This window comes from Condylura cristata, unplaced genomic scaffold (genome assembly GCF_000260355.1).
Source record: "Condylura cristata isolate star-nosed mole 26May11 unplaced genomic scaffold, ConCri1.0 scaffold00015, whole genome shotgun sequence".
NCBI lineage: Eukaryota > Metazoa > Chordata > Mammalia > Eulipotyphla > Talpidae > Condylura > Condylura cristata.
The window spans coordinates 18175478-18189140 of record NW_004567116.1 but is presented as its reverse complement, the minus strand read 5'-3'; the positions used below and the strand labels follow the sequence as shown (position 1 = coordinate 18189140).

General features: G+C 36.2%; 1 protein-coding gene across 1 annotated transcript in view; it reads right to left on the bottom strand.

Annotated features, from left to right (window-relative positions):
• The window catches only part of LOC101620783, a 123789-nt gene that overhangs the window by 53785 nt on the left and 56341 nt on the right, over positions 1 to 13663 (bottom strand). The window contains exon 2 of the mRNA XM_004683581.2: positions 175 to 432. Within this exon, the coding sequence (XP_004683638.1) occupies positions 175 to 392 (218 nt within the window). The 5' untranslated portion in view covers positions 393 to 432. The remainder of the gene's footprint in view (positions 1 to 174; positions 433 to 13663) is intronic.

Sequence of the window (13663 nt, the reverse complement as noted above, 5' to 3'; positions counted from 1 at the left end):
TCAGCCTTCCAGTTCTCTGGGGCCATCTGACTTCCAGTTGTCACAATGAAATATGAACAAAGCAAATAAAAATAGCAGTTATCTGTTCCCAGCATGCCCTTCGTGAATTGTCAACTAAAGGAGGGTCAGAGGGCTGACATGAGGACGTGTGGCAGCGGGAGCCGTGAAACTTACCTGATCAGGTAGTGGTTGGTAATAGTGTCGAAGTAGCTGTAGTACACGACATTGTTCACGTGGCCATATTGGTCATTGTCCTGCCACCTCGTCTGGATGGGCAAGAAGTAACCATAGGCCTCACGGTGTCGACGATGGTCCTCAACTCTCTGATTCTCTAATGACGTAGCCAAGGAACGGATATTCCCAGGAAGCAGCTTCGAGATCTGAGAGGTCATAGTTGGTGATATAGTTGGTGATGGCTACCCTGGAAGGTTCCTTTAAGAAGAAACAAAGGGAAGAGCTCCTCAGATATTTTGATTTTAGTTTGATTAAAGCAATTACATTAAATGTTGACCATTGGTTTTCAAAGGACATCTTATCTTTTTTCCCTAGGTAAAAAAAAAAAAACAAAAAAAAACCTTCCTTTATAATCCAGGTCCCTGCCACAAACCTATGTATACTTTTTGAAGAACTACTTACTAACACAGCTTTGGCATATACTGACAGAATCAAGAGAAGCCTTTGTTTCAATTTGACTAGTGAGAATTGAAAGTACATTGGCATGGAGGTCTTCTGTTTCACAAGCATCTTCAAGGTGGGTTTTATGGCTGACGAAATCTCTAAAGCTACTGAGGCCATGAATATTGATAGAACTCAATGGTGCAGTGTAAAGTATGTTTGCCAGAAAGTATTCCTAGCTGGACTTACAACAATACATTTATTTTTAAACATGTATTAATTTTCTCTTAGGATAAAAAGTACTTTTTTTTTAACAACATAAACAAAAGAAAAACTAAAAACCTACCAAGACCATCTATGTATATTCATCCAGTCTTATGTTTATTTATATGTATTTATTTATACATTCTGAAATTGGACCCTACTGAACATGCTTAGCAACAGATCATTATTATGTTTAGATAGCCTTCTACATCATTTGTGATGTTGAATTGCATTATATTGAAGCTTCATGATTTCTCAAACCCCTCTATGTTGCATGTTGAGGATTTTGATTACAATTTTGTTGACTGGGATTAACATCTCTGTAAATCATCCTTGATTATTTGCTTAGGATAAATACTTAGGAACAGAATTGTGGAGTCAAAGGGCAAATGAATTGTTAAGGATTTTGATATATATTTATGCCTTCTGGAGAGGTGGCACCGATTTATACCTTCCCTACTGCCCCCACCCACAGTAGATGAGCAGGGCCAATTTCCCTGTCAATTCTAAAATGCTTTGTCAATGTGACTGTGTTCTCTCATTTCCATACATATTTAATGAAATGTGCTAAGTGGAAAGATGACTGCTGCTACTAGCTATGATGGAATAACTAGTCTGGGAAGAGGCCCACTGTTGGAGAACAACTGTGAAAGTCACACAAAATGTAAAGGAACTGTTTGAAGTTCTGAGGAAATAATCAAGGCAGCGGGACTTAACACACTGCAACCCAGGGACAGGGTAGCACACTGAAGTGAGCCTTGCATTTGCCACTGCTGGTTCTCCTCAGCGTATCTGCTAACTAATCATGCAGGGAATAAAGGCTGAAAGGATGGCAGTAACTCAGAGCTGCCGGTGGGCTTACTGTGCTGGAAATGTGGACCCAAACTGAAAGGCCAATATCCTGCAGAAGAGAGAACTGCAGAGAGGGGAACCTGACTGGTGCAAATCCCCCTCAAGCTGTTTGCTGACTCTCAGGATGAATATACTCTTGTAAGAGAGAAAAACCAGCTGTAAGGCTAACAAGCGTATAGCTAAAGGCTCTAAGGCTATAAAGCTAAAAATCTGAGGAGAGAAATGTGAGTTTCATTATGCTGAGGATGCAAAAATTAGCTTTTGGGCAGCCAAGCAGGAGGGCAAAAACCCCAGACCTTCAGTTTGGACTGAAGAAGGGTATAAATATTCCCTCAGAGTGGGGGCAAAACTTGGTAGAGGTTTTGTACCCATACTTCACCTGCCAGCCAGCAGAAAATGAAGTCATCTCCAGAAGAAAATACCATTCAGAGCCTCTACAGCTTTTGATACAAAGTCTAGTGTTTCATAAAAAAAAAAAAAATTATCAAGAAAGAGGAACAAATGACCAACCAACGGGATTTAAGATGAAACAATAAAAATAGTTCCATAGACACACAAAGATTTTCACATCATTATAATGAGCAGTCATTATAGATAAAAAGCTAAGCTCCATTCCCACTACATCAAGAAGAACTCTAAAGTTGAAGGGCGAAAGATCAAACACCAATAAAAATTAAGTGAAAGTCACAGACTGTTCATAATAAATATTTTTACATGACCTTCAAGTATACGAAAGAAGGGATGAGTGCAGATAACAAGAGAACTACAAAATAGAATTATGCAGATACCATTTCTAAATTAATAGATTTGGTAAAAATTACACAGCTTGACAGCACAGTCCTTTGCCAGGGCCATGAGGAAAGAGATACTCTCATACACTGCTGTGGGAATGTCTCTACCTTTATAGGAGGAGAATTTGACAACACCTAACAAAACTACATGTGAGTTTATCTTTGACTCAAAGTTAAGAACTTACTTTGAAGCTACACTTGCACACATACAAAAAATACACATGAACAAGATACATTACTACTAGTAACTGAGAAGTATTGGGCAAGAAATATGCATAAAGATTAGTTAACTAAGCTCTGATATAGTCACACAAAAGTGTAGTAGAAACATGTATAAAAGATATGTTATCTAAACTGTGATATATTCACACAAAGGTTTATTACATAGCTATAAATAAAAACTAAAGGAGGCAGGATATGGAATGATTTCCAGTATATATAGTTGCTGGTATTCACAAAAGTAAAGTACAAGAGGATATTTAGCAAGCCACTTTTGTATAAGAAAGAAGAGAAAATAGAATAGTTGATCCAATTTGAATTAAGATTATATAGCACATAACAGTATTGTATCAATATTCAACTTCCTAATTTTAGTAATTGTACTATGGGCAATAAGAGAAATTTATATTTTTAAATAATTTAGGTATAAAGAAACATGATATCCAATCAAATGATTCAGAAAGAAAAACAGAAGGGAAGGTTATAAATGTCCACCAAAGAAATAATAATAAATCTGAAAAACGTAAAATAAAATGGTGAATATAGAAGGATGAAATATAATAATACTTTCTACTAGCCCTCCAGCTCTTTGTAATTTGAAATTAAACATTTAAGTTACCATATCAATGTGTTAAAAACAAGTAAGAAATTTATGATTTTATCAAAGCACTGGAATATTCAAAATACAATCATACTATGAATTCAATAGGTGGTTAAAACAATAGACTAGTCATAGAAGAGAAAATTCTAGAAAATAGGTCAGTCTACATATTTAGATTGAAGGACAAACTGTTGGAAGGATTTAAAATGCAAAGCAAGCATGAACAATGCATGGGATACCACTTATTTTTTCAAAGTAGGGTAATTGTTACAATCAAAACTCTAGATATACAGGAAAGAAATAACAGGTAAAAACCAGTATTTGGGCCCTCCCTGTGGCACAGCAGTTTAAGACCAAACACTGCAAGCTAGCCGCAGCAGCTTCAGTACCACTGATCCCCCGCATGGGGGATAACCCACATGGCAGACCTCTCCTGACCCCCTGCTCCCCTCAGCTCTGTACTTCGTAGTTCTGACTGCTCTGCTCCCCGCTGTCTCTGGTGAATCCTCTCACTGCTCCTGCACCTCTGGCCTGTACCCCAGTTCTGTATGTGTAAATAAATAAATATTTAAAAAAGAAAACCAATAGTTGATGAGATACTGGCAGAAAATTTCCCAAAACTAAAAATAATTTTCATTTTCAAGAATGTTATGTTCACCATTGAACACAAATTGGATAAATCCTAAAAAATGAAACAGGATGAAAACCAAAGAAAATCTTCACTGAAGCAAAAAAAAGAAATTTTACCTTTACAATAACAAAAGAAAACTTATTTAATGGAACCAATTTATTTAGAAAGCAAAAGAATGACTCCTTTAAAATTCTTAAAGTAAAATATTTCAGAACTAAAATTCTACATCCATAGAAAATATCCTTCAAAATCGAAAGCAAAGTAACAAGTCATTTGCACAAAAGCAGTTCATCCCAAGCAGACCCATTCTAAAGGAAATGCTAAAGGGCACTCTCCAGCCAGGAGGAAATGATCTTCAATTAAAGCCTAATAATGAAGAAAAAAATGGAAAGAGTAGATAAGTGAGTAAATTTAAATTAATATTGACTGCTTTAAGCAATGATATTAGTAACATAAACTTTACAATATAGAGAGAATTTAAATAGCCCACAAGGGCAGAAGAGAATACAGCTAATATGTAGGTCTAAAAAAAAAAAAATAATTAAATGGAAGTTTAAGGATGGAAGCCAATGATTTAAGAATCCATCTCAAGAAGCTTTAAAAAGAACAGCAGTTAAACCCCCAAAAGCTATGATACCAGTAACCAAAATAAAGGCAAAATCAATAAACTAGTATAAAAATAAGTAATAGAACACATTTCAACCATTTTTTTTTCCTGGAAAATAACAAATGGTAAATATTTTAAACTTCATGGATCATAAGATATGCAACCCCTGTTTTCTACTCAACTACTCTTTCAAACTCTTCTAAACTCAACTCTTCTAAAGCAGGCACATACACAAACAAATGGATATGGCTGTCTTCCAATAAAACTAAACTCGCAAAAACAAGTGATGGGCCAGATTAGATCCATGAGTCATATTTGTCAATCCCTGCAACAGAATGAGACAATAAAGCTGAAAGTTGGTTCTTAAAGATGAGGAAATAGGTTAAATTCCAGTAAGAATGTAAATAGAAAAGAAAGTATAAAGTATCAATATAAAAAGAAGAAACAAAGGTGATCACTAAGGATCTTAGACATTAAAGATACTAAAAATAACGTTAGATCAATAAATTCAATAATTTTGATGAAATGGGTAAGTTTTTAAAATACTGACTTAACAAAACTGATATGAGAAATAGAAAATCTAAATAGTCCTATGTTTATTTTAAAAATGAATCCATAGTTATGTTTATCTGCCAAGAAAACTTGAGCCAAAATGATTTCATCGATAAACTTTTCAAACATTCCAAGAACTAATAACAATCTTATACAAATTATTCCAAGGGATGGATAAAATGAATCACCTCTGAACTTATTACTTGAGGACCATCTAACCTGTATCCCAAAACTGAGCAATAAAGAAAAATTATTATAAGAAAGGACAGATATAAGTTCTATCATGAACACAGATGTAAAATCAAATAAAAATACTAGCAGATCAAATCCTATGATATATGAAAAGAACAGGTCTCAACCAAGCACATTTATAACAATGGTAAAGGCTATTAACATTTGAAAAGCAATCAATATAATTTACCCCATTTATCAACAAATAAAAAAGTTATACAATTATTACATTGATGCAAAAAAAATCACTTGGTAAAATTCAGTGCTCATTCACAATGCTGCAAAACCTTAAACTAGGAATAGAAAACATTTCCTTGCTTTACCTAATAAAAAAAAATCTTTTTTCTATCTACAGTCAAAATAGGTTTTCCTTTGAAATTGAGAATGAAACCAGCTGATATGAGTATATACATAAAAGATCCTAACAATGTATAAATCACAACTACAGAAATTTTAAATGTGAACTTAGCAAACTCTCTGGCTACAGACAACGCACTTAAAATTTGACAGTACTTTCTATACACTAACACTAAACAATTGGGAAATGAAATTTTAAAACAATACCATTTATATTAATATAAGCTATCCACACATATACAATAAAATAATACTGGATAACTAGGAACAAAGTTAACAAAAAATATGTAAGATAATTTGAAAACTACAAATAAAAATTAAGGATGACATAAATGGATGGCTATTTTATTCCCAAGGATAGAAAGACTAAGAGGATTCTCCTCAATTGATCTGTAAGTTCAATGTACTCCTAATCAATAACCCAGCTGTTTTTTCATAAAAACTAATAAAAGGATCATAACTTTACATGAAAATGCAAGAGACTTAAACAAAACAAACATGAAAAAGAATAAAGTTTAATCACAGCAGTAGCAAATATTAAGATTTGTTATAGGTTAATTAAGACGGTATTAGCACAACACAGACACATCAATGAAACAGAATACAGGGTCTAAGAAATACCACTCACATTTGACCACCTAACTTAGGAAAAGCTGCCACTGGAATGCAGTGAAGGGTAGGGTGATATTTTTAATAACTGACATTTTAATGAACTTTATCCCTTCAATGTACACACAAATCAAATCCATATGAATTATAAACCTAAACATGAAAAGAATTACAGTAAAGTTTTTAGACAGTAACACAGGCTATATTCTTAATATTCAAGTAAGTAAAACAATCTCTTAACACCGTACATAAAAATTTCTTACCACCAAAGAAAATATTAATAAATTTAAATTATTTATAAAGTTAAGAACTTATCTATCAAAAGACACCAGTAAAACATATAATACATATATCCAACCAAGAATTCATACCCAAAATACATAGAGAAAGCCTACAAATCAAATGAGAAAAAAACAGACGACCCAATTTTAAAATATAGCCAAAAGACTTAATTAGGAATATAATTAAAAGGAAGTCCCAAAGGTCAATAAGCATAATGAATGTTGCCAAATATCATTAACCATGAAGGAAATGCAATTTAAAACCACAATAATTTAACTCTTAAACTCCTTTCAATGGCTGAAACATTGTTGATCAGGCTGTGAATGAACTAGAACTTTCATACTCTGCTGGTGGGAATATAAATTGGTATTATTTAGTAATCTGGTCTATCATATGTACGAAAATTGTACAAATGTATATCCCATGGGCCAGCAATTCCACTCCTTGGTATGTAGCCCACAGAAATGTGTACATACGTCACCAAAAGACACATACAGAAAGATCCACAGCACTGTTCAAACTGCTAATAACCCAAATTGGAAATGACACAGGTATCCAGTGAATAAATAAATAGTAGTATATTCATGTAATAGAACATAGATGACAATGAAAAACAATGGCTTTCTGCTATACATGAGCACATTAATAATGCTCACAGACATAATTTTGAGGGCCAGAAGATAAACACGAAAGAGTACCATTTAGAAGTAATTGTGATAGAATTCAGAATGCTGATTATTTTGGGGTGGGGAATAGTGACTTGGAAGGGGCAGAAAAATCATTTAAGAATTGTTCTACAGATTGGTCTGGATGATATTTACTTGCTTGTATTAATTTTTAGAAATACATCAAGTTTTTCCATTTATGAATGTGTTATACATCATTTAAAATGCTTTCCCAAGAAGTGTGCTATATGACAGAAGTTATGTGGTTACACTAAGTCTCTGCTGTCACGCATAGCTTATTTTTATTTTATTTTATATTTTAATTATTATTTTTTAGCATCCTTCTAAGTTTTTTTCACAGTATAGGATTTCTCTCCTCAGATGTGGTAGTTTCCCTGCCACCAAAGCACCCATCATCCACTTCAGTCCATTGTACTCTCTCCTTTGACTTTGTTTTTTTTTAAGATTTATTTATTTATCAAACAGAACTGGGTTACAGGCCAGAGGTGCAGGGGTGGTGAGAGGATTCACCAGAGATAGAGTGGGGAGCAGAATAGGCAGATGGACGAAGTACACTGCTGAGGGGAGCAGGGGAGAGAGAAGTCTGCCACTCCATGTGGGTCATCTCCGGGGCTGGGGATCAAACTCACGCTGAAGCAGCTGCAGCTAGCTTGCAGTGCAGCACTTTAACACATCACTTCCATAGGGAGGACCCCAGCTTTTTTTTAATACAGGGGATTTATCTCCTATGCACCTGCCCCAAGTTGGATCCAGTTTGCCCTAATGCAAACTCAAGACCTGAGAAAGTCATGATTCCTTTTTCTCAGAAGACCTTAATTTACTGGTTGTCTTGTGGATATGCACATATTTGCAAAACCTCAAGTAAACATTGATAAAGATGAACTTTCACATAGAAGGTGGAATCTTGGGTGATCTGAAAATAACCTGCCATCTAAGTGACATTTAAAAGGGGGAGGGCTCTTAAACCTATACATTTTTATATTAAATTTTACTACAGAATAATCCATCATCAACTGTACCTTTTAGTAACACCCAAGCTAATATTCATCCACTTGAGCACCCATAAAAGTGTTCTGGTGGACACTGAATATCAGAGTATTCTGACTGACCACTGAGAGAAAGTGGAGGGAAGACATTTTCAAAACTAATTTTAAAGAACCGTGTTATTAAGTAGCAAAACACACTGGCATAATTCAAAGGAAGTCAATTCTGACACCTGCTTCATAGATATTCAGATTTTACAAATAATATTAAGGGCATTCCAAATCCTTTGGAAAAGTGCCACGACTCCACAAAGGAAGTCGCCAAAATGGGCACTTTGCTGAAGCCTCGGCGTGTGGGGGAGGAGGATCCTGCCATGAAGAGAAATTCTCAGGAAGCTGTGAAGATATTAGCTATTTTACTCAATTTATTCCAGGCTGAAACATAATAGTACATTATAAATCTGTTTTGATTTTACTTAATCTAATGAAAAAATGTTCATCTTTTTGATAAGTGCTCATTAGCCATTTTTTTCTGACATAAACAGACAAGAAAGATGTTCTTGTGCTGCATTTAAAACGCAACTCAGTTAATTACAGTGCAATGACTCAAAGAACAAAATCAATGCACTGGTTTCTCACTTGAATTGTCTTTAGAGTTGAATTAAAAATCTAACAAAAAAAATTTTTAAAGGGCCCCAGCAGTGTGTTTTACACAGTTAAGCTGAATAATGTTTAAGTAAACAAAGGGCAAATTCTAGCACATGATATATTTTTTTAATTTTCTGATGTTAATTGCTCTTTAGGAATAGTTGCTGAATTTATTAACAAAAGGGTAGGTTCTTTTTTGGTGACGATGTGAGAAAATCGCATAAACACCTCCCCCTATCTAATTCAGACATCAATAAGATTAAAAGCCAACATGTACATAATAACTGGTCAGGGTTGGAACCAAGTTCAGTAGGGTCGGAGTTACCAGGAAGCTAAGTGGCTATGTAAGAATCAATTTTTTTGGTAGCCCAGGTTTATGTCCAAGACTTGAAAAAATATCAGCTAATTTGGGGTTTCTTGAATAGTAAAGTATTAACTCATTGAAACATTATCTTGACTGAGTCTGACATAATCAGTGCTATTTCCCAAAATATCTGATGTACATTGCAGGAAAAATTTTAACTAGCCTAATCTGACCTTTTGGCTACCTTACATGTAACTATGTATAGACTAATGCACTGATCTTTGAAAAGTCATTATTATTTAAAAATATATTTGCTTGAAACTAGAAACTTAAAATTATTTTAGATCTATGACACATAAATTATGCATATTGTACCAAACTCCCAATCAAAACATCACAAAGAGGAGTAAGTAAAATTACTCAAATGTCCCTTCTCCTCTCTATGAAGTCAGTATTTGAATGGATGTATGCAGTTTTTTGAAGGCTTGTTTGAATGAACAAACAAAATAGCAAGAGAAATAGTCGTCTGTGAGGTCATCTGATTGAATGGCTGTTGAAAATCACCTTCACAGATGTCTCACTAGCATTTAATAGGTATGACATCCCTATGCCCCACTGCAACTCACTCAGTTCAAACATTGCTTTCCTCATCATATCCTCCCTGATGATTCCCTAATGTTACCTACAACCTTTAATGACCATACATATATTAATTATTGCCTCCTTTATTTATCCTTTCAATAAGTTATTCCTGGAGTTGGGGCTGTTTAGTGAGCAAAACAGACCAATATTCTAATATTCCTGTCCTTGAGAAGTCAACTCCCTAGGGGGAGTGGGGGGGTGAGGGGACAAGGAGGGACTGGAAGATAAGACAGTGAAAATAAAAATGATAAATAAGTAAATTGTATAGAATATTATAAGCTGGTAAGTGTTATGGGAACAAGAGTGAGGAGGATAAGGAGAAAGGGGTGAGCAGGGAGAGGGCTTCCGGTAGGAGGAGCTGCAATGAAAAGCAGTGGTCAGAGAAGATCCGATTAAAAAAGTGACAAAGACACGCAGAAGGTGAGTCCTCTGAACACTGTACTATCTCTCCCTGTATACCATTTTGCAGCTCCTCATTTGCATTTCAGGCTTCCTCATTAAGCTGGAAGCTCCCTAGGGCCAAAGCATAAGTGAATTATCATTCTTTCTCCCCCATGTACAGTACAGCACCTGGCAAGAATTACTCATTTCATTGTTTGTTCAAAGCACAAACCAAATGAACTTTTTACAGACTTCACAGACCAAGAATCAGTCACTTCTCCTACTCCTACATGTCTTAAGTAGTACTTTATTCTGTTAGGCCTCGGCACTGCCAAATAGTTTTCCTGCTCTCTAAACCAATGATCTCCAAAGTGTGGGATGTGCATCAAGCAGCTGTCCTGAATGACCCAGTGATGAGAACATGAGGAGGCAGGCAGGAGATGTAAGAACATCTACTCACGTTGATTTTTTATGTCAAAACTAAGAGATAAATTAACATGACTAGACTATAAAATACAAGTTGCTGCTGATGCTGACGCCCTCACTCTCAGTAGGACTAGCCACGTCCTAAGGAAAGCATGGAGAGAAGGATCCACTCAAGCATAGCTCCCCCACTTAGGGCCCAGAGAAGTTAAGTAAATTTCTACGTTGCATGTGTTATAAACTGAAAGTCTGTACACCTCTAAAAGTCTTTTGCTCAGACTGAATACCCAAGGTAATGGTCATAGAGGTAGGGTCTTTGGGAGGTGCCATGGTCATGAGGGGGAAGCATATATGAATGGGACTAGTGACCCCAAAACACTCTCTCCCCTCTCCCACCATTTGAGGACACAGTGAGCACAGTCTCCAGACTCTGGGAGCACTCACCAGATGTGGAATATGCTAGCAAGTTGATCCTGGACTTTCCCACTTCCAGAACTGAGAGAAAGAAATGTGTACTGGGGACTGTAGAGCAGCCCCTATGAACTGAGATAGATCATCTACTCCTAAATATATAGACAAGAGACTGGAAGAAAGAAAGCCACAGGCTGGAGAAAATGCAAATAGAAAACAGCAAGAGATAAACAGGGCTGACTTCTCTCCAATTCCTAGTACTTTGTCAGCCTGTCAAGAAATTGGTCAAAAGAATTAAAACTTATCTAGGAGATCTCTTGTTCAATTTACAGAATTGAATACACTTGACACTACTCAAGGTTTTTCATGGCAGGCTTTACTTCTGACTGCCGAATATCCATTCTCACATTCTCTCTTACTAAGCGAATCCTAATTTGGGGAAAGGATGACTCCCTTACAGAACAATAAGAAGCAAGTAAAAGTCTGCTGGTAATTCCAGGGGACATTTCCATCTTCACTAATACAGGCCCCTTCCATCCCTCCTTTGCTGGTCTAGAACTCTGACTTCAGAGGCACCAACCTTCCCCCCTTCTTTCTGCCTAGAAATATGACATGAATGTAATAGCAGCCATCTTGTAACCATGAGGCAATGAACATGAAGACAATGACCATAGGAGGACATCAGAGTGGGAAGACAGAAGTGTGTGGAACCACCTTGTGTGAGTTCCAGATTGTCAGGAAAACTGGATGGTATTCAACAAAGCACTGAAGTCTGGTGTCTGTTACATGCAGCCAAATACAATCCTCTTTTGGTATTTATGACTTAACAGTAAAACACAAAAGACCACATATTCACTGGAAAAGTGTTCTTCCTGCTGTTTTTTTTGACAGATTATACTCTGAAAACAACATGATAACAATTAAAGTTGCAATTCCTAGGGTGCAACACAGTTAAGAGATGTATTGGTTGTTCATTCGACAGTCCACACATCTGAATAGATTTTAGCCCAAACTTTTTTTTAATGGGAATACAGTATAAATAATGCTTTATTCATTCCTAAAACTTTATAACAACATACCTAAAAAAAAAAATTGACTTTCTGAAAAGGGTAAAACAGCACAAGCCTTTGTCTTCTTTAGTTATCTTCTTTAGCTCTTCTTTTAAAAATATTTTTTTATTATAAAAGTGATTCATGTACTTGATAAGACATTCAAGCACTACAAAAGAGCACTGACTGAAAAATTCAGCTCATTATCTTCACAAATAGTTATTACCACATTATTCAAAGTCTGCTTCTCTATATCCACCCACCTGGTCCCTCCCTCCCGGCCCACCCCCAAGCCACATCTGGATGTCCACATCTGTAGACAGCGCCATTTGGCTTATCATACAACCACCTAAAAGTTTTCTAGACTAACAGATTTCTCTGTCCATCCCTCCAGCTGTCTACCACTTTTGTGGTTATGTATTTGGTAGTGTGATTCTTCAGCTAGCTTTTTTGCCCTTCTCTACAAAGAGGCTCTTAGAGGGCAAAAGCCCACTACTATAGGCCTGTTTTTTGTTTTGTTTTTTTTTAACAGAATACCCTAACCCTGACAAAGACAAGCCTTGTAAAATGTCACCTGCATAAATACAGGGGCAGGGAATCTCTGATGAGAATGAGGAGTTTTAGTTGACTACCAAGCCAACAGGGTACAAAGCACAATTGCTGAAAAACAAATTTTGTCTCCAGTTGTATGAACAGAAGTAAAGCTATTGGCAGTAAGTGAGGCAAAAGCACTTCTATTCTCTTTGGTGACTTTGAGGTACAGCGGTCAATCAAAGGGAGCCCTCTCTTAAGTTCCAGGAGAAACACTTTGCAGACAAAGACCTAGGGGTCCCTGGGGTGATTGTGTGAAGAGCAACAGGGGTGGTCTCACAGAGGGAAGAAAGCTCAACCACTCTGACCCTCACATGGTATCTCATTACCTTTTGACAAGTCTGGAAACCATCATTCTACCGATACTCTATCTTAGACAACAAGGGATTTTACTAACATCTCTAGTCAATCTAATAGTCTGTGTGTGTGTGTGTCTGTATAAATATATAAGCATTTGTTAATCACTTGCCTTATTATAAAGGAATTCAAGATAGTTTACAAGTGATATATACCAAAAAATTGCAGAAGTGCATACAGTGGAGGACAGATCAGAAACAAAGTCTCTTATTCTAATGCAGAATTCTCTTCCACCCCAGTTTTTCCAAATGTTGTCCAGTTTAACCCAACCTTAGCTCTGAATGAGCTCCTTCAGCAACAGCAAAGCAACCTGAATCAAATCCAGGTACTCAGTGTCACTGTCTTTCAGCCCCCCTCACCCCATTTCTTCCGGTTTACTCTCAACCTTCACTTAACACCATCAGCCATGCAGTGGAAAGACAATGGGGTAAAACAAGTCTTCTCTGCTCAAAAAGTTCACAGCCTAAAAGTCCACCTTCTTCCCAAAGAGACAGAATTTGGGACTATCTGGTGCAGCAGGGGTTAAAGACTCAGCACTAACTATCAAGCTATCACCAGCCACTGCAGCATGAGTTCC